The following is a 21580-nucleotide window of genomic DNA, read 5'->3' on the forward strand; positions in this document are numbered from 1 at the left end:
AGGAATATACAAGAAAAGCAAAACGAAAATTGTCAACTTACTTCAATACTGTTGAGTGACTTCCGGACAAATACAAGCAAACCGAAATCTCTGGAAAAAACTAAAGATGTCTGTAATGCTGTTCAAAAAAATAAGTAAGCAAGTTAAGAGAGTGCCAAGAGCATCATGTAAACCACTTCTAAAGGGGCTGCAATGATTCTTTTTTTTATTACCACTTTTTTTTGAGACCGAGTCTCACTCTGTTGCCCAGGCTGGAGGGCAGTGACCCTGGCTCACTGCAAGCTCCGCCTCCCAGGTTCACGCCATTCTCCTGCCTTAGCCTCCTGAGTAGCTGGGACTAAAGGTGCCCGCCACTCTGGCTAATTTTTTTTTTTTGTATTTTTAGTAGAGACAGGGTTTCACTATGTTAGCGAAGATGGTCTCAATCTCCCGACCTCGTGATCCACCCACCTAGGCCTCCCAAAATGCTGGGATTACAGGCGTGAGCCACCGCGCCTGGCCAAGGATGGAATGGTTTTCAAGGCAGCCTTATAAATATAAAACACTAACCCAAGGTTGCTATATTAAAACAAAAAAAGCAGGAAATTCTAGACAATGTTCCACAGGGAAGCAGTAGGCAGAATAATGGCCCCAAAGATGCCTGCATCCCAATCCCTGGGGTCACATCTTGTGAATATGTAAAATGTATATAGCAAAAGGAAATTGAGCTTGCAGATGGAATTAAGGTAGCTAATCAGCTGACCTTAAAATGGGAAGATCATACTGGATTATCCAGAGAGCCCAATGTAATCATACAGGCCTTTAAAGTAAGGAGATGAAGAAGAGTTGATCAGAGAGACAGGAAGTTGGGAAAGCAGGAGATTCCAAACCTCTGTTTGACATGCTGTTGCTGGCCTTGAAGACCAAGGGAAGGGAGCTGTGATCCAAGGAAAGGGGACAGTTTCAAGAAGTATGGAATGTCAGGGACCTCAATCCTATAACCTGAATGAATAAGGCAATGGATCCTCCCCAAGAGCCTTCAGAAAGAAAGCAGCCCTGCGTGGTACTTTGGTTCTAGCTTGGTGAGACCTGTGTGGGATTCTGACTCACAGAATCCCCGTTACAGTGGGAACTGTAAGAGTAACAGACCTGTGCTGTTTTAAATTACTAAGCTTGCGATAATTGTTACAGCAGCAATAAGGAACTAATACACTTCCCCTGGAATCTCTCAAGTGAAAGGAGGTATGTCATGAATGGAAGGTAAACTTGGAAGTGCTTTAGACACAAGTTACTAAACAAACAAAAATGAATGCTAAATTTGAAACCCTAAGAAGAGAAAGTAACCACACAATGTTAGTTTTTTGTTTGATATTTCCCCATTGTTAACATATTCTTGACAACAAATAGAATATATAGAATTCATGTATATAGCATCTTTTTTTTTTTTTTTTTTTTTTTTTGAGACGGAGTCTTGCTTCATTGCCCAGTCTGGAGTGCAGTGGCACAATCTCGGCTCACTGCAACCTCCCTCTCCTGGGTTCAAGCCATTCTCCTCTCTCAGCCTCCCGAATAGCTGAGACTATAGGCACTCGCCACCATGCCCAGCTAATTTTTGTATTTTTAGTAGAGACAAGGTTTCACCATACTGGTCAGGTTGGTCTGGAACTCCTGACCTCAGGTGATCCACCTGCCACAGCCTCCCAAAGTGCTGGGATTACAGGCATAAGCCACTGCACCGTGCCACATACAACATCTTGTTTAAACTGTTTTAAGTTATTCCTACAACATATTTACTCCTAGACCCTCCGGAAGAAAATCTCACCTTTTAATAGGGCACAACATCAAGAGATCTGCACACTCGTGTTTTAAAGAAGGAATACGGGAGTTTCCACACAACGAAATACTGGATTATTTAAAGTGCTAAAAAGAGGCACTTTTACCACAGAGAGGAAAAAGTTCGCACCCAGGCATTGCTAAAGAGTTAAAAGAACATGACTTCAATTGTATTTCTTCAATTTTTCTCAAGGTAGGAACAGTAAATATAGGGTTTTCGAAAAGGTACTGGTGGGATTAGGCGAGATTCAGGTGAAAGAAAATACTTTCTCTTGGCCGGCCCCAGTGGCTCATGTCTGTAATCCCAGCATTTGGGAGGCCGAGGCGGGCGGATCATGAGGTTAGGAGTTCGAGACCAGCCTGACCAACACGGGGAAACCCCATCTCTACTAAAAACACAAAAAAATTAGCCCGGTGCGGTGGCGCGCGCCTGTAATCCCAGCTACTCGGGGGGCTGAGGCAGGAGAATAGCTTGAACCCAGGAGGCGGGGGTTGCAGTCAGCCGAGATCGCGCCACTGCACTCCCGCCTGGGCGACAGAGCCAGACGCCGTCTCAAAAAAAAAAAAAAAAAAGAAATTATTTCTCTTGCCCTCCCCCCCACTCTGTAAAGCAAGGATTGCCAAATTAGGGGTCGTTTTCACCAACTTTGGCTTTAAAATATCTTTCTTCTAATACTAGGAAGTAAAAAGCAGTATGAAAAATCACTTTATACACACGCACAGAAATTCCCCCAAGAATCTAATCGCTGTACTTCAAAATACCGTCATCTAAACACAGAGAGAAGCGCCGGGCTGCCCGGCTCCAGAACGACTCGGGAAGCCAGGACCCACCCGCGGCCCAGCTCGGGCCGGTACCCACCCAGAACCGCGGGGCTGCTGCTCAGGACGCATTCCTGCCCCAGGCCGCGGATCAGCTGATGACCGGCCAGGGCAGCACCGCAGCGGTCCGCGGCGGACAAGGTCTCCTGCAGCCGCAGCAGGGAGCAACGCACACCGGCTCCGGAGCCCGCCATGCCGCCGAGTCCCACTCCCGCGCGTGCGCCCGCTCAGCCCGGACCCGGAAATGCTCCTACGCGCCGGGGCGGGGCTACGGGGCGCGGCGGCAGGAACTTTCCCGGGGACCCCTGCGGGAAAGCCTGGCCTGTAGGCGCGCCTCTTTGGCCCTAATCAACATGGAAACTTAAGGAGAAACGCCATCCGTCGGTCTGACCTGCGGAAGTAGATTGGGTGGCTACTTGGTGTTGGACTTGGCTAAATAGATATCAGAGGCAAACAAGCGAAGGGTCTGGGTCAAGAGCTCCAAGTTTGTTCCTCGATAAAAAGTGACAAACGCGGTCGGGCGCGGTGGCGCCCGCCTGCAGTCCCAACACTTTAGGAAGCTGAGGCGGGAGGATTGCAGGAGTTCGAGACCTGCCTGGGCAACATAAGACCATCCCCGCCACCTCCCGTCCTTAATTTTTTTAATAAAAAAAATTTTTAAGTGACAAATGCATCTCTAATGTCCTTATTAATCAAAAACGCCTAAGGGATAAAGAAGCACAGGCTCCCTAGCCAACGCTAACGGAACACACCCCGAGAACTGGTGCGGTCAGACCCACTTTTCCCGCGAAAACGCGGCCCCGCAGGAGGTCAGACTATCTAGACAGAGGGGTGCCGAGCGAGGCCTACTTCTGGCTTACGCGCGGGTGCTGAAGGAAGTAGCACTGTCCCCCCCTACTGGTGCGCAGTGGCGCGTCCCGGAGGCGGAGCCACGCACGAGCGTCGCTGTGATTGGTGAGGCCCCGCCAGGGGCGGAGACGACCTTGCCGCCGGCGGGAACTCTGGGTCCCGTGGTTTGGGAGCGCGACTGGCCAGGTGGACCTGGAGCCTGCGAGCGTCCGCAAGCCGCCGCCTTTCCCCGGTAACCGCGCGTCGGCAGGGAGGGCGTGGCGCGGAGCCGGCTGGATCGTCCGTGCTGCGGAGCAGGGCAGGGAAGCCGGGAGGCAGGCCCGGCCCGAGCTTGTCCTTGTCGCGCAGGTACCCCGAGCACCATGTCGTCCCCGGCGTCGACCCCGAGCCGCCGCGGCAGCCGGCGTGGAAGAACCACCCCAGCCCAGACGCGTGAGTCCCCCGAGCCGGGCCCACCACAGCCCCCGGCGCCGCCCCTTCTGCCCTCTCTTGCCGCAACTGGCAGCGCTGGGTGGGTGCGCGGGCCCCGGGCGCTCAGCCTCGGGCTGGGCGCTGCCACCTGGTGCGCACAGACACCCACAGCAGGCTGTGGCCTGGGTGCTGCTTAATTCGATTGCCCATTTGCCTCTGTTTGGTTTGGTTCAGTGGTGAGTCATAATGCCCCAAGGGACAGATAAATCCAGGAATACCGGCCCTAAAAGTTCATGGCCATCTTTTCTGTTTTGTGTGACACAAGCTCGAAGTGAGGATGCCAGGTCATCTCCTTCTCAGAGACCTAGAGGCGAGGATTCCACCTCCACGGGGGAGTTGCAGCCGATGCCAACCTCGCCTGGAGGGGACCTACAGAGCCCTGTCGCGCAGGACGTGTTATTTTCCAGCCCTCCCCAAATGCATTCTTCAGGTGCGTGTCTGAAGATCTAGGTTATGCTGTGCTTGATACACAGCTGATGCTTTATCTGCTCAGGTTTACTGTCTTTATTACAGTTGTCATAATGCCTAAAGCATCCCCTCTGCACATGAGTGAGCATATTCTGAACCAGAGGAGCTGAACAGAGTGCCGAAAATAATTGTTTTAGGGCTTAGTGAGCAGAATAAGCAGGTTCTTTGATGCTTTTCTTAATAGAACATTTAATAGTGCTCAGAATCTCAACCACCACAGGTTGCAATAAATACTCAAGTTTGCTGTGCAATTAGATGGTATAGGTCAACAGACAACATGCTGTAATTTCAGGTTTGATATACCACCAGAATTTCCTAATTTTGTTTTTATAGCTATCCCTCTTGACTTTGATGTTAGTTCACCACTGACATATGGCACTCCCAGCTCTCGGGTAGAGGGAACCCCAAGAAGTGGTGTTAGGGGCACACCTGTGAGACAGAGGCCTGACTTGGGCTCTGCGCAGAAGGGCCTGCAAGTGGATCTGCAGTCTGACGGGGTGAGTATGCAGTCTCCTGAAACCATCTTATGGCGGATATCATGTGGGTAACTCCATTTTCATGATTCTGTCATGTTTTTCTGTGTAGGCAGCAGCAGAAGATATAGTGGCAAGTGAGCAGTCTCTAGGCCAAAAACTTGTGATCTGGGGAACAGATGTAAATGTGGCAACATGCAAAGAAAACTTTCAGGTGAGCTATATGTATTAAAATTACTTTGAGCTCTGAAAATGTTGGGAGACCGTGCTTATAACCTATATCGAAGTAACCATAATGACTAGAAGGGCCATCTGTGGTGGCTCACACCTATAATCCCAGCACTTTGGGAGGCCAAGGTGGGAGGATCACTTGAGGCCAGGAGTTTGATAGCAGCCTGACCAATATAGTGAGACTCCATCTCTAAATTAAATTTTAAAAAAGAAAAAGGAAGAAAAATATTTCTGTCTCCTGATAGAGACATACTCCTAACTTTGTGTGTTTTTAGTAGTTGCCTGTTCCCAAATGCTATATGCCTGATATGTTTTCTCTCCACTTAAAGAGATTTCTTCAGCGATTTATTGACCCTCTGGCTAAAGAAGAAGAAAATGTTGGCATAGATATTACCGAACCTCTATACATGCAACGACTTGGGGAGGTAATCAGATACTCTTTAAATTCAAGTTGTGTGTTTCAAAATAGTTAGCAAAATATAACTTGTTCATTTTTATCTTGTAGATTAATGTAATTGGTGAGCCATTTTTAAATGTAAACTGTGAACACATCAAATCATTTGACAAAAATTTGTACAGACAACTCATCTCTTACCCACAGGTAAGAATTTAGCTTTGACCTTGATGAATTTTAGTAACTGTCCAGAAAGAATGTTTCCAGATAACACAAATTCCTCGGTAATGAAGATAGTATGCACAAACACTAAGAAAACCATGTATCATCTCCTTTGGATGGGTGTGGTGGCTCACACCTGTAATCCAAGCACTTTAGGATGCTAAATGGATCACTTGAGGTCGGGAGTTCGAGACCAGCCTGGCCAACAAAGTGAAACCCCATCTCTACTAAAAAATACAAAAATTAGCCACACGTGGTGGTGCGCACACGTAGTCCTAGCTACTCGGGAGGCTGAAGCGGGAGAATCACTTGAACCGAGGAGGCGGAGGTGCAGTGAGCCGAGATGATGCCACTGCTCTCCAGCCTGGGCAACACAGTGAAATTCCATCTCAAAAAAAAAAAGGATCATCTCCTTTAAGATGAACTTTTTTTTTTTTTTCCACATTTTAATGTTCCTGAAAGTGGGATTTGTATTACTATCAATGACAGGTTATGGTTTACTGGGCAGTGTTTCTCATGTAGAAAAATGATGAATCTAACAACTATAGCTTCTTGGGTTTCATGAAGTAAGTTATCTTAAATGGAAATACTTTAACTGAATTGCATACTTCCTGCCGCTTTAAAAGAATATACTTATTGTACTGTAGACTTTGACTTTTTGGCCTCAGGTCAGTTTTTATTCATGAAGTATCAGCTCTGTTGACTCTGGGTGTGGTCTTTGAGGCAAGCAGACCTGGTTTTTGAATCTTCATTTTGCTGATTACTGGCTGCATAGCTTTAGTCAGGTTCCTTAGCCAACCAAAAGCTGTTTCCTCATCTGTAAAATGGGAACCATATGTTAACAAATTTGGATAAATATGATTTAACTTACTTTGGTGTCACCGGGTGCAGTGGCTCATACCTGTGATCCCAGCACTTTGGGAGGCCAAGGCAGGCGGATCACCTGAGGTTGGGAGTTCAAGACCAGCCTGACCAACATGGAGAAACCCCATCTCTATTAAAAACACAAAATTAGCCAGGCGTAGTGGCACATGCCTGTAATCCCAGCTACTCAGGAGGCTGAGGCAGGAGAATTGCTTGAATCCCAGAGGCAGAGGTTGCAGCAAGCCGAGATCGTGCCATTGCACTCCAGCCTGGGCAACAAGAGCAAAACTCTGCCTCAAAAAATAAAAATAAATAAATAACTTACTTTGGTATCATTTCATTATAGAAGGAAAATAATGAAAGCGTGAGGTCAAAATTTTTTTCCCTTCTAATAGGAAGCATAAAATATGCCCGATACATCAAAAAGGCACTTTTATATAAATTATCAAATTTAACCCAATTGAGAATATGCGGAGATAGATAGTTCAGCATACCTAAATTTGAAAACAGCACATGCATGATTCTTTAGGGTAATACTTTGGGGGCATGACTTGTTGTCTTGTTTTTATACTTTGCTAATCTGACGTGCCTTTATTGTATTTAACACTGAGATATGAATACAAATACATCTTCATATTTATTTTTACAGGAAGTTATTCCAACTTTTGACATGGCTGTCAATGAAATTTTCTTTGACCGTTACCCTGACTCAATCTTAGAACATCAGATTCAAGTAAGACCATTCAACGCATTGAAGACTAAGAATATGAGAAACCTGAATCCAGAAGGTAATGTATTTTTCATAGGATTACTTTTGTTGAAGGAAAATGCCTTACATGAAAATAGCCTTGTTTCATTAGGAAACTATGAAAGAAGTAATTGGTGGTGGTAGTCAAGGTGATGGATTATAAATTGTCAAAATAATACAGATTCAGTTATCCTGTATACTTATGAACCCCATATACTTTTTGAATTTAATTGAAGTTTCTGATATAAGAGATTAACTATTGGCTGAGCGTGGTGGCTCACGCCTATAATCCCAGCACTTCAGGAGAACAAGGCAGGCAGATCACCTGAGGTCAAGAGTTCCAGACCAGTCTGGCCAACATGATAAAACCCCTTTACTAAAAATACAAAAATTACCAGGGCGTGGTGGCACGCGCCTATAGTCCCAGCTACTCTCGGGAGGCTGAGGCAGGAGAATCACTTGAACCCGGGAGGCAGAGGTTGCACTGAGCCGAGGTTGTGCCATTGCACTCCAGCCTGGGTGACAGAATGAGACTCTGTCTCAAAAAAAGAAAAAAAAAATAGATTTTAAAGACTTGAGGATCACTTGAGGCCAGGAGTTTGAGACCAACTTGGGTGACTTAAGAGACTCCAAGAAGAAATTAGCAAGGCACAGTGGCTCATGCATGTAATCCTACCACTTTGGGAGGCTGAGGTGATGGGCTTACTTGAGCCTGGCAGCTTGAAGCTACGGTGAGCCGTAATTGCACCACTGTACTCCAGCCTGGGCAACAGGTTAAAACCCCATCTCAACAACAGCAAAATTGTAGAGGTCTTATGAATCAGTGGCAGGATAGGGTGATCTTCATGGCTAGCAGTGGCTAACTACAGGCCAGAACAGGGCAGCTCATCTGAAACCAGCAGGGGAAATTAGTTGGGGGCAGTGGGACCTTCAAAGGGGAAAAGTTGTCAGGAAAGGTTCAAATAATAAAGGAAACAAGCAAGAGTGAAAGATCAGACCATCTAAGGGGTTCTATGTGGATAGTAATGACTGTAAAGTATAGAGGAATTTTTCCTCTGCCAGGTGCTCTTACTAGTCTTGAAGTACACTGTCACATTCAGTCCTTGGCTCTGGGGTAGGTCCTGATACCACCCCATTCTATAGAGGACACAAAATGTGCACAGAGAGGCTCGGGTTGGGTCTCAGTCCAGGCTGTCTGGCTTTTTTCCTGATACAGCAGGGTGTCATAAAGGAGGCTGGGTGAGTGAGGCAGGAGGCAGGGAGGAGGGTAGTCAGACAAGAAGGGAGCAAGGGATGCCTGCTGGACAGGGGCCAGAGGTTTGCTGGGCTTGAGAATCTCCTGAAGACATACCCTGCAGACGACTGGACACAGAAAGGTCACCCTAGGCAGACTTGTGGGCACCCAGCACCTGCCTGTGATCCCAGCTATTCCTAGACCTCTGCACCTCAGATCAGGTGTGCTGACCTCTCTTCTCCCCTCACAGACATTGATCAGCTCATCACCATCAGCGGCATGGTGATCAGGACATCCCAGCTGATTCCCGAGATGCAGGAGGCCTTCTTCCAATGCCAAGTGTGTGCCCACACGACCCGGGTGGAGATGGACCGCGGCCGCATTGCGGAGCCCAGCGTGTGCGGGCGCTGCCACACCACCCACAGCATGGCACTCATCCACAACCGCTCCCTCTTCTCTGACAAGCAGATGGTGCGCAGCCACCCTGGCCCCCCAGGCTATGCTTTGCCTGTCTGTATCCTCAAAAGGCCGACTATAACTTGTCCCTCGGACCCCAAGCCTCACTTCCCGAATGGCATCCATCCCTCTCTGGTCTTGTGGGTTTCATTAGTGGCCTATGGGCTAAATACGCAGAGCACACGAAGGCCCTGCTTCAGGGCACAGTCCCTGTGCGGTTGCCAGTAGTACTGTGTTGTTAGAGACGTCATATTTTCATGGCCTAAAATGCTTCAAACATTTGAGATGAGAATACTTAGTTAAATGTCGTTCTGCGGTTTTTCCATTGGTAAAGGATGGAGGAATTTTTCTGAAATTTTTTCACAAATTTTATTGTCTAAGAAGTTTGGTCGGCCGGGCGTGGTGGCTCACGCCTGTAATCCCAGCACTTTGGGAGGCCCGGTGGTGGATCCTAGGTCAGGAGGTCGAGACCCCGGTGAAACTGTCTCTACTAAAAATACAAAAAATTAGCCCGGTGGGCGTGAGCCTGTAGTCCCAGCTACTCGGAGGCTGAGGCAGGAGAATGGCGGGGAACCGGGGCCCGGAGCTTGCAGTGGCTGAGATCCGGCCACTGCACTCCCAGCCTGGGCGACGAGACTCGTCTCAAAAAAAAAAAAAAAGAAGTTTGGTCTTTTACGGCTGGGCTTGGTGGCTCACGCCTGTAATCCCAGCACTTTGGGTGGCCGAGGCGGGCGGATCACAAGGGCAGGAGATCGAGACCATCCTGGCTAACGGTGAAACCCTGTCACTACTAAAAAAAAAAAATACAAAAAAATTAGCCAGGCATGGTGGCAGGCGCCTGTAGTCTCAGCTACTCGGGAGGCTGAGGCAGGAGAATGGCAGGAACCCAGGAGGCAGAGCTTGCCATGAGCTGAGATTGCGCCACTGCACTCCAGCCTGGGCAACAGTGAGACTGTCTCAAAAAGAAAAAAAAAGTTTGCCCTTTTTTCTCTCTATTCGTGAAATTGTAAGATGAAGTTACTAAAATGACAGAAATAAGTGAGGGGAAGGTAGAAAATTGCTTATTTACTGTGATTGTAACTGTAAAGATGTGGGAGGACAGAATTTGAGTTTTTCTGTGACAGTGTGTGCATGGTTTCTTTAATGTTGCATGGGACAGAGCTGGAGACAGAAAGGCAGGCACCTTGTTCCCCAGGAGCATATGGCCTCCTATTCTCAGAATCCTGCAGGCCCCCAAAGTGGCTTAGAGAAAAGCCCAGCAGCCTTAGGCCTCTCAGAGGGTACCTGGTTTAGAAAGGCCTTCCTCGACCCTGCTTTATGAAAAGCATCTCAGCTTCCCCCACCGCAGCTCCCTACATTCCTTCCCCTGTTTTGTCGCTGTCTGCTGCATTTGTCACTGTCACATGTTATGTGCTCATTTTTCTGTATGTTATCTGCCCCTTCCACTCCATGAGGCAGGGAACATTGTTCACTATCGGATCCCTGACACCTAGGATGGGCTGTAGCACAAGCTGGGTGCGCCACAGATACCTGTTAGATGAGTGGATGCAGGCAGGGTTGTGAGGTGCGCAGGCATGCCCGACAGTGGGCCTTAAGAATGTGTGTTGCAGCCGGGCATAGTGGCATGCGCTTGTAATCCCAGCTACTCGGGAGGCTGAGGCAGGAGAATCACTTGAACCTGGGAGGTGGAGGTTGCGGTGAGCTGAGATCGCACCATTGCACTCCAGCCTGGGCAATAAGTGAAACCCCATCTCAAAAAAAAAAAAAAAATGTATGCTGCTCTACCCAGGAGATCTAGAAGTAACTTCTAAAGCAATAATGAGAAACATGGACAAACATTTATGCGGGGATATGCACTGCAGCCTTACATGGCGAAAGCAGTACAAAGACATGCAGATTTTTGTCCTCCTGCACTCTCTTTGTGGCCCACATGTTCTCTGTTTGCTGCCCTTCAGATCAAGCTTCAAGAGTCTCCAGAAGACATGCCTGCAGGGCAGACACCACATACAGTCATCCTATTTGCTCACAATGATCTGGTTGACAAGGTTCAGCCTGGGGACAGAGTGAATGTTACAGGTAAGAGTGTAGGTTTGCACCAGCACTTTAGCATGTCTGTCTTGTTTTCAATGCTGTGCTTTAGTGAGTCATTGGACTCAGTCACAGGTCCAGTTCTGCCTGCAGTTGTCACTGCATGTCTTTGAGACTGTGGGGTATATCCCCACTTTATCTGCCACCTTTTTAACTGAGTACCACGGCCCAGCATCATGAAATTGTTCAGTTCTTCTCAAACTTGAATGTTGGAACTCATGGTTTGTGCGGTCACTCGCCTCTTGATATCTCAGTATCCTGGAGCTATGTGTGTCTCAAGTCAGTACTGTTGGCATCATGAGACAGCAGCCTCAGATAGGCTGGTATGGGTAGAGTTTGAGTTACGCCATTAGCTAAGTATTATCAATGCTGGAGTTGTAAGTAATTTTTACTTATTTCCCAAATGTGTAGCCAGGGGTTAACATTTGTTTGTTACAGAGAAGAATGAGTCAGAGTGACTTGTTTCCATGTATAGAAGCTGAGGTTAAGGGATGCATAGACAGCAGTAGCTCAGATGCCACGGTAAATCAGGACCCAGGACTCCTTCTCTTGCTGCCACGAGAGTGTCCTTTGCACAGCACCACATGAGTGTGGCAGTCTTCCTTTTGAATCTGTAGAGTCACAATAGATTTTGGTTGGCGGCAAGGGAGTGTTGATGGCAGCACAGTTCTTCATTGATGGGCAAGGTGGCAACGGTCACAGAGTGCCTGAATCTGCTCCTGAGCGGAGAGCCTGGGGCACACCACGCATCGGCCTTTGTCTTCAGTGAGGCAGTGCTCACCCTGTTTCTTCCCCAGTGTGAAGTCCCGCAGTTGTCACTGGCAGTCTTCTGTTGTAAAAGTACTTGTAGTCATTGAGAATTAAAATAATGCGTAGTCTTTAGTGAGTGACGTGCATATTTCCAGTCCTGCTACCCTGAAACCTTTGATAAAGTATTTAATCCAATATTTTAGTTTCCTCACCTACAAAGTGGAGTTAATGTGATGATACATGTGTGAGAGTATTTGGGGCCTAGGGGCTGTGGAAAGTGCTGTGTAGATATGAAATAAGTATCAATGCTGCTCTTTGAGATAAATCATCATGGGCCACTTTAAACATAGTCGTCCATCCCTAGCCTATATCGGAGTGAAGAATAGTGTGTATTCTAAGAATGCGTGTAAACTGGTTTGTTGTGTTAAATAAGAATTACACCAACCCACTAAATGAGCAAGACTCTGTGCCATTGTGTTGAGATAGCTGTAAGGGGGAAAGGCCGGACTTTCTCCAAAAGCTGCAGGAATCAGCCTAGAGTTAAAGGCTTCTGGTTTGAAATCCAGAAAAGACGAATATCAGATCAGACTTCTGTATGTGGGGAGCCTGCCTTCCAGAAGAATGCATGATTTGCATGCTTTTGTCAGGGGTGGTGGGCGGGGGGGTGGGACCTAGTCTAGTTTTAATGGCTGGAGGATTTTAGCATTTTGTTGAAGTCAAGTAAGTGCTAAGCAGATTCTGTACACTCAACTTAGGGAAATAAAAATACTGCTTATTAAATACAACCACGAACCCAGCATTGAGCCAGAAGCACAGCAGCTCCATTTCACCCTCAGGGTGACTATGCCCGTGGAGGTGCTCATGTAGCTACAGTTGCCCTGGAGCACTGCTGACTAGTGGGCCCAGGTGAACACGTCCTCGGCTCTGTCATTTACAGAAACCTTGATTCTTTCTCTTTTTGTTTTGTTTTTGAGAGAAGAGTTTCGCTCTTGTTGCCCAGGCTGGAGTCCAATGGCACAATCTTGGCTCACCGCAACCTCCGCCTCCCAGGTTCAAGCCATTTTCCTGCATCAGCCTCCTTAGTAGCTGGGATTAAAGGCATGTGCCACCACGCCTGGCTAATTTTTATATTTTTAATAGAGACAGGGTTCTCCATGTTGATTAGGGTGGTCTCGAGCTCCTGACCTCAGGTGATCCGCCTGCCTCAGTCTCCCAAAGTTCTAGGAATACAGACATGAGCCACCTGGGTTCTTTCGAGCTTGTCCGTTTCCTGCTGCTGTTTCCCCGCTTGCTCAGCAGGCGGGAGCTATGCAATGTGGGTCTGAGTCCTGGGCTTGGGAGGGTCATTTAAGAGATGGTGGAGCTCACCTTTCCAGGGCCAGCCCAGTGTGGTGCCTCGCTCTGAAGTGCACCTGTTGCCTACGCTGGTTGCTGAGCCACTCGGAGGAAGATATGGGAAGGTAAAAGTGCATCTCCTGGTTGTGCCCTCAGGCATCTATCGAGCAGTGCCTATTCGAATCAATCCAAGAGTGAGTAATGTGAAGTCTGTCTACAAAACCCACATTGATGTCATTCATTATCGGAAAACGGATGCAAAACGTCTGCATGGCCTTGATGAAGAAGCAGAACAGAAACTTTTTTCAGAGAAACGTGTGGAATTGCTTAAGGAACTTTCCAGGAAACCAGACATTTATGAGAGGCTTGCTTCAGCCTTGGCTCCAAGCATTTATGAACATGAAGATATAAAGAAGGTAACAGTGGATTTTAAACTAGGGGTTGGGATTTACAGTTCTTTAGAATCAAATAGTATAAACATCCACTCCACCACTTAAGCCATTTGCCATAAAGGATGCGAGCTGTGGCCTGTTAGAGCAAGTGCTGGCAACCGGACTTGCCATTGGTTGAGGAGAGTCATAGCATTGTCTATCCTCATCTCTGCTCTAAACTTAAGTTTCTAAACAGAAGAGGCCACACAGTATCAGAATAGGGACAGGGACTTGCATGGCCATCATTCTGGCATAATGATGGGTGCTGATGAATAAATTGGTCAGTGCTAACTTAGAGCATATCAAGCACTTTCAGGAGCCTTTTTATACCTTCCTGCGATTTCCTAATTGTAGTTCTTTATAAGAGAGAAAAGTACCTCTAAAGTTTAAACTACATCTCAGTTACTGTGCAGAAAATGAATGTTTAGACATGTCTCTGATTATTTAGGGAATTTTGCTTCAGCTCTTTGGCGGGACAAGGAAGGATTTTAGTCACACTGGAAGGGGCAAATTTCGGGCTGAGATCAACATCTTGCTGTGTGGTGACCCTGGTACCAGCAAGTCCCAGCTGCTGCAGTACGTGTACAACCTCGTCCCCAGGGGCCAGTACACTTCTGGGAAGGGCTCCAGTGCAGTTGGCCTTACTGCGTACGTAATGAAAGACCCTGAGACAAGGCAGCTGGTCCTGCAGACAGGTGCCCTTGTCCTCAGTGACAACGGCATCTGCTGTATCGATGAGTTCGACAAGATGAATGAAAGTACAAGATCGGTATTGCATGAAGTCATGGAACAGCAGACTCTGTCCATTGCAAAGGTGAGTCGCCTTCTCCACCGTGAATGTGGACATGTTTAAAATACGTGGACCCTTGAAAGACAGCGTATGTGGAACTGTGCTGTGCTACCTTGGTTCTAACTTGGGGAGATTGATACGTGCTTTTCACATCATATTTCAGCTAAATCTCTACATATCTTCTACAGGATATCATGTTTTGTTTTTATTGCTGTACTAGCCTTGAATTTGTCCTAAAGCTCTTGCAAGGTGCCTGCTTCCTGAGAAAGACGTGGTTATAGCACGCATTCATCTAAACTCAGTCCTTGGCATGAATCTGAGGACAAGGCTTATCCAGGTGAACTGCTGAAGTCAGTAAAGGCAACATGGCTCAGGCAATAGGAATGCTGTAGAGGGAATATGGGTTTAGTAGGTGGCCGGGCAAAGATGGTACTTGTTAATTGCCAGCGTCAGGGAGAGGCTTCTAACCGCACTGTTTTCTCTGATAGGCTGGGATCATCTGTCAGCTCAATGCACGCACCTCTGTCCTGGCAGCAGCAAATCCCATTGAGTCTCAGTGGAATCCTAAAAAAACAACCATTGAAAACATCCAGCTGCCTCATACTTTATTATCAAGGTATTAAAACAGATTTTTATTTTGTTCATTTGTAGAATATTCAGGGTGAGATTGAAAAGGAGCTACTAAGATTCAGCAACTGCTAATGGAAACTCTTCACTCTTATCAAGATGTTTCAAATTTGGTTGGTCAAGAGTTTTCATGACAAGGATGATGCGTGTTTTCATTTGATTTTGAAGCAGTTGGGATGTTTCCCTCCCACGCCATTTTCACATTGCTGTCACTCACTACCCTTAGTCCTAAAGCCACTGCTGAGAGTCAACAGAGAACAACTCTGTACCATAGATGAGGCTCTGAAAAGTTAGATTTATTAAAGTGCAATCACATAATCTTCACTCTCAGCCCCACTACAAATATTGGACATTTTTCATAAATGGATTTTAGGTTTTAATTACTTGCTTTTTTTTTTTTTTTTTTTTTGACAAAAGTTTTTTTCCCCAAAAAACAGTTGAATGTGTTTTCATTCAAATCTTTCCATTGTCAGCCAGGTACAGTGACTCACACCTGTAATCCCAGCACTTTGGGAGGCTGAGGTGGCTGGAGCACCTGAGCTTTGAGGCCACCCTGGGCAACTTGATGAAACCCCGTCTCTACTAAAATACAAAAAATTAGCCAGGCATGGTGGTACATGCCTGTAATCCCAGCTACTCAGGAGGCTGAGGAGGCACAAGAAATGAGCCAATGGGAGTGGAGATTGCAGTGAGCTGAAATCATACCATTTCACTCTAGCTTGGGCTATAGAGTGAGACTGTCTCAAAAAAAAAAAAAAAAACCCAACAACTTTCCATCGTCAAAATTATAGAAACCTTCCCCTAAGGGAAGTCTTCCTTTGACTCAGCTGATTGGTCCCCAGCCGTTCCCTGGGCTGACCTAAGGGCTAGGGACAGCACAGGGTGAGTGGGGTGAATGGATGGACACAAAGGCCCTTTCCACACCAGGCAAAGATGCTTCTCCTTGCGGGCGCTCACAGGATGCACATTCACTGCACATCTGTGGTGCTTGAGCAGTCTTTAGTATGTTGTTTGTAGGTGTATTGGTGTCTCAACTAGGAAAACAGTTTTTTGTTGTTGTTGTTTTGTTTTTTTGAGACAGAGTCTCCCTCTGTTGGCCAGGCTGGAGTGCAGTGGCGCGAACTTGGCTCACCGCAGCCTTCGCCTCCCAGGTTCAAGCAATTGTCCTGCCTCAGCCTCCCGAGTAGCTGGGATTACAGGCACGCGCCACCACTCCTGGCTGATTTTTGTATTTTTAGTAGAGACAAGGTTTCGCCGTGTTGGCCAAGCTGGTCTCAAGCTACCAACCTCAGGTGATCCAACCACCTCGGTCTCACAAGGTACTGGAAAAACAGTATTTTTACTTTGTTTTCTTAGGTTTGATTTGATCTTCCTCATGCTGGACCCTCAGGACGAAGCCTATGACAGGCGTCTGGCTCACCACCTGGTCTCACTGTACTACCAGAGTGAGGAGCAGGCAGAGGAGGAGCTCCTGGACATGGCGGTGCTGAAGGACTACATTGCCTATGCACACAGCACCATCATGCCGCGGCTAAGTGAGGAAGCCAGCCAGGCTCTCATCGAGGTAACCCTGCTGAAAAAAGGCTTACTGTGCCTGTAGCCCACAGCATTAATGTAATCGACCAATCATCTCCTTTAAAATATTAATTATTTTGTTAAGAATAACATACTGTTTTCTTCCTTTTTTTGAGATGGAGCCTGACTCTGTTGCCCAGGCTGGAGTGCGGTAGCGTGATCTTGGCTTACTGCAGCCTATGGCCTGTGCTTCCGAGTTCAAGCGATTCTCCTGCCTCAGCCTCCCTACTAGCTAGGATTACAGGTGCCCACCACCACTCCCGGCTAATTTTTGTATTTTTAGTAGAGACGGAGTTTCACCATGTTGGCCAGGCTGGTCTTGAACTCCTGACCTCAAGTGATGCGCCAGCCTCTGCCTCCCAAAGTGTTAGGATTACAGGCATGAGCCACCATGCCTGGCCTAAGAATAATATACTATTGTTTATAACTGTTTATTGTTTCCTCCCGTATTACAGAATTGACTTTACCAAATGTTGCAAAAGGGGGAAATAGTTCATTTATGTAGGTAGTACACACACTTTATGTGTACTTACAAGCATAGTGAATTTAAGATCAAAGACCTGGTTTCAAAGAGAGGCAATACTACATAGTAATTTGGAAACTGAAAAAGTCATCCAGTTTCTGTAAGCTTCCTTTTGCTTGTAAAAAACAGATTGAGCAGTCTTTTAGGTTCGTTTTTCAGCATCCTTATACATGAACTGAAGTGCACAATGGCACATTTAGGTTATTCGAGCATTGTGATATTAAGAAAGTTCCTGGTGCTTTGATGAGCTTTACATCCTAACTGAGCTCCCAAAAATGCTAAGATGAAAGTTACAGACATTATGTAATTTTTTTGTGTGTCATAGTCTTGGGGGTTGTTCATGAAGAAATAAGACTGTGTCATCTGTATGTGAAATTGATACAACTTACCTTTGCAGCATTCTCCCAGCAGTCCTTATGTGCCCCATGTGAGCACTTTTCACAGACAGACCCTGATTCTCCCTATGAGTCGTCATAGCCTGCTCCTCTCCCCACATGCCACATTGCTTTCCTCTGCCATGCCATGCCCATCTCTGTTCTTCAGAGCTACATTAGATGCCACCCTCTCCAAGTATTCTTCCTGAGCATCTCCCAGTTGGAATATATTCACCCACCACTGCACGCTGAACGTTGACTTCTTCACCTGGGATTTCTGTGGTCTGTGTAGCCTCTACCACTTGATGAGCTCCAGGGCCCAGGACCATATCTGAGTTCCATTTACTTAATGGAAGCCTAAGTGTTCAAAATTCAACCACAAAACTAAAGTTGTTGTCACCAAGGAGGTTTGTTTTTGTTTTTCTACCTACAATAGGCTTATGTAGACATGAGGAAGATTGGCAGTAGCCGGGGAATGGTTTCTGCATATCCTCGACAGCTAGAGTCATTAATCCGCTTAGCAGAAGCCCATGCTAAAGTAAGATTGTCTAACAAAGTTGAAGCCATTGATGTGGAAGAAGCCAAACGCCTCCATCGGGAAGCTCTAAAGCAGTCTGCAACTGATCCCCGGACTGGCATCGTGGACATATCTATTCTTACTACAGGTTCGTTATTTTCAGGGAGCAGAAAAGCTTTTGAAAATTATTTCAATATGTATGTAGTTCGTATGTCAGATTTAAGCTAACAGTTAAATCATTTGAAACAGAAGTTCTTAACCTTTTTTGGATTGGGACCCCTTTGAGAGTCTGATGAAAGTTGCCCTTTAATCTTATCTTGATATAGTTTTAAGGAGATTCTGTCTCTTCGACTGTCTGGGAAGTTTTGTTAGAGAAGTTGTTTGTTTCTTAGCAGCAGCTGCTTGCTGCACAGATGTGTATATTGTTTCCACGGAAAGCGACAGCTAGTGGCTTACAGAAAATTCCAAATAATTCAAAACTCATTCCCTTCAAATGTACTCAGCCCTTGTCCCCTTACCTTTCTAGATGATACTACTAAAGGAATATTTTTGAGAATTTGAAACATTTCATTTCATAATAGCAAAAATGTTTTCATTGATTTCTTTTTAAATCAGGGATGAGTGCCACCTCTCGTAAACGGAAAGAAGAATTAGCTGAAGCATTGAAAAAGCTTATTTTATCTAAGGGCAAAACACCAGCTCTAAAATACCAGCAACTTTTTGAAGATATTCGGGGACAATCTGACATAGTAAGTGTTTATATGTATTTTTTGTTTGATAGAACTTTCTCTTTTTCCTTAATATTGCTTTTGGGTTTTTTTCCTTTATTTATTAAATAATAAATATAGATAAGAATGAAGAAAAGGAAGATGAACCATAAGCCATCATCAAGAAATAATCACAATTAAAATTTTTGGCTGAGCGCAGTAGCTCACGCCTGTAATCTCATTTGGGACTCAGGCGGATCACTTGAGGCCAGGAGTTTGAAACCAGCCTGACCAATATGGTAAAACCCTGTCTCTATTAAAAATACAAAAATTATCTGGGTGCAGTGATGAGCACCTGAAATCCTAGCTACTCAGGAGGCTGAGGCAGGAAGATTGCTTGAACCTGGGAGGCAGAGGTTGCAGTAAGCTGAGATCCTGCCACTGCACTCCAGCCTGGGCAATAGAGTAAAACTCCATCTCAAAACAAAAGAAAAAAAATTGTTATGCCCCTTTTATAGTTGTTATAAGTTTGTTTTAGGAATGAAATATTTGAGTGTCATTTTGTAAGTAAGTAAGGTGAGTTGTTTAGTGAATAAAACTATGCAGGCTTTCAGTGCTGGTCCGCTTTCCATCTCTATGTTGTCACTGAGAGGGCAGAGTTGATAGTTACAACATGGACTATACAGATGCCAAGTCTACCATATGGACCATCTGGCCACTCCACTGCTGATTTAGAGCATAAGGCATGTGTACAGCCACCAAAAAGAGAAAGATTCTGGGTTGTACTTTAACATTAAAATTATGGTGTCTCTAACAGGTAAAGGAGGGACTTGACATGTAAAATATTTATTTTCTTTCTCTTCCCCACAGGCAATCACTAAAGATATGTTTGAAGAAGCACTGCGTGCCCTGGCAGATGATGACTTCCTGACAGTGACTGGGAAGACCGTGCGCTTGCTCTGAAGCCTTGTGAGCAAGGAAGGCTGCCTGCATGTCCTGCTTGCTGCATGCCACACGGGTGTGGCCTGCATCTCAGTTGGCCGCCATCAGTGTAAATAGAGCTTAAAGTCGTGGTTTGGCTACATAAAAATTTTCTAACTTGGTTCAATATTTGTAGTGAAGTATCTGTTTTCTTTTTCTTTTTTTTTTTTTTTCCACATTATAAATAAAAATACTATGCTGGCCGGGCACGGTGGTTCACGCCTTTAATCCCAGCACTTTGGGAGGCCGAGGTGGGTGGATCACGAAGTCAGGAGTTCAAGACCAGCCTAGCCAAGATGATGGAACCCATCTCTATTAAAGATACGAAAAATTAGCCGGGCATGGTGGCACACGCCTGTAATCCCAGCTACTCAGGAGGCTGAGGCAGGAGAATCGCTTGAACCCAGGTGGCAGAGGTTGCAGTGAGCCAAGATCACACCACTGCACTACAGCCTCAGCGACAGAGTGAGACACTGTCTCCAAAAAAAAAAAAATACTGCCGGGCGCGGTGGCTCAAGCCTGTAATCCCAGCACTTTGGGAGGCCAAGACGGGCGGATCACGAGGTCAGGAGATCGAGACCAGCCTGGCTAACACGGTGAAACTCCGTCTCTACCAAAAAAATACAAAAAACTAGCTGGGCGAGGTGGCGGGTGCCTGTAGTCCCAGCTACTCGGGAGGCTGAGGCAGGAGAATGGCGTAAACCCGGGAGGCAGAGCTTGCAGTGAGCTGAGATCCGGTCACTGCACTCCAGCCTGGGCGACAGAGCAAGACTCTGTCTAAAAAAAAAAAAAAATACTATGCCAATTTTCAAACATACTGTAGAGATTATTTTCAAGTGCCATTTTATAGTATAGCAACAGGGCTTTTACTCTGTGTATGCACAGATACAGTCTGGGGCATGGTTTCTCAAGGCCATCATCAATATGCTTAAGGATTTGATGACAGGCATAGCCAGGGCATATCACCTCAGTAGTAAAGGGCTAGAGCCTCTCTTTTTTACAGCACTTTTTTTGTTTGTTTGTTTGTTTGTTTTTGAGACAGGATCTCACTCTGTCATCCTGACTAGAGTACACTGGTACAATCATGGCTCAATGCAGCCTTAATCTCCTGGGCTCAGGTGTATGTCATCATGCCTGGCTGCTTTTTGTGTTTTTTGGTAGAGACAAGATTTCACCATGTTGCCCAGGCTGCAAGCTATCTGCCTGGGCTCAAGCGATCTGCCCACTTCAGCTTCTGGAAGTGCTGGGATTAGAGGTGTGAGCCACTGCACATAGCCTTTGTTTCATTTTTTACTTTTTATTTTTTGAGAGGTATAATTCTTTCTAGAGGTTTTTTTCTCATGGCTACTATTAGATCAGGAATGGGTGATTGGAGATTATTAGATTCTAGGTTAACTTCTACCCCTTTACCCTAATACATAAAACTTTTTCCTAAATAAATTATAGAAGGAATAATACTTGGTTATCTGGCATTATTTTTCATTAAGGAAAAAGCTTTACTAACCACTACATTCATGGAAATTTGTAGTGGTAAATATTTGATAGGTCATAAAAAACACCATAATACAACAAATCTCGTTTTCTTTAAATATTGATTAAATCCTAACAGTCATCTTTATAAAACGACCATAGGCTAAAATCTTATGTGTCAGTACTACTACAATAAATAATTTCTGAAACCTTTAAATCATATGAGTTGGGCCTTTTTTATAACTTAGAATCAACATTCGTTAATAAAGTATCCATAGAAAATGATAGATCTGGCCGGGCACAGTGGCTCAAGCCTGTAATCTCAGTACTCTGGAAGGCTGAGACGGCCGGATCATGAGGTAAGGAGATCG

The 21580-nt window shown here is 45.9% G+C and overlaps 2 protein-coding genes across 6 annotated transcripts in view; one reads left to right on the forward strand and one right to left on the reverse strand.

The window, feature by feature from the left end:
* The window catches only part of PRKDC (protein kinase, DNA-activated, catalytic subunit), a 189819-nt gene extending 186953 nt beyond the window's left edge, over positions 1–2866 (reverse strand). For all 4 annotated transcript variants that reach the window (XM_017961992.3, XM_003902720.5, XM_017961991.3 and 1 more), the window contains exons 1-2: positions 2672–2866; positions 42–118 (exon numbers count right to left, since the gene is read on the reverse strand). In XM_017961992.3, the coding sequence (XP_017817481.2) occupies positions 42–118; positions 2672–2825 (231 nt within the window). In that variant the 5' untranslated portion in view covers positions 2826–2866. The remainder of the gene's footprint in view (positions 1–41; positions 119–2671) is intronic.
* A 41-nt stretch (positions 2867–2907) lies between these two features.
* MCM4 (minichromosome maintenance complex component 4) lies at positions 2908–19868 on the forward strand. Of its 2 annotated transcripts, XM_003902721.4 has the most exons (17): positions 2908–3712; positions 3829–3912; positions 4217–4381; positions 4753–4916; positions 5005–5106; positions 5453–5548; positions 5629–5724; positions 7253–7391; positions 8836–9056; positions 10997–11117; positions 13371–13630; positions 14094–14459; positions 14924–15051; positions 16419–16626; positions 17971–18199; positions 18667–18800; positions 19629–19868. In XM_003902721.4, exons 2-17 carry the CDS (start codon positions 3843–3845, stop codon positions 19719–19721), a joined length of 2592 nt encoding a protein of 863 aa, XP_003902770.1. In that variant the 5' UTR covers positions 2908–3712; positions 3829–3842; the 3' UTR covers positions 19722–19868. The 2 variants fall into 2 exon arrangements, with proteins under 2 accessions (XP_003902770.1, XP_021797990.1); XM_021942298.2 differs by lacking the exons at positions 2908–3712; positions 3829–3912 and having other exon boundaries at positions 3965–4381.
* Positions 19869–21580: the final 1712 nt, after the last annotated feature.

The sequence above is a fragment of the Papio anubis genome, chromosome 8 (genome assembly GCF_008728515.1).
Source record: "Papio anubis isolate 15944 chromosome 8, Panubis1.0, whole genome shotgun sequence".
NCBI lineage: Eukaryota > Metazoa > Chordata > Mammalia > Primates > Cercopithecidae > Papio > Papio anubis.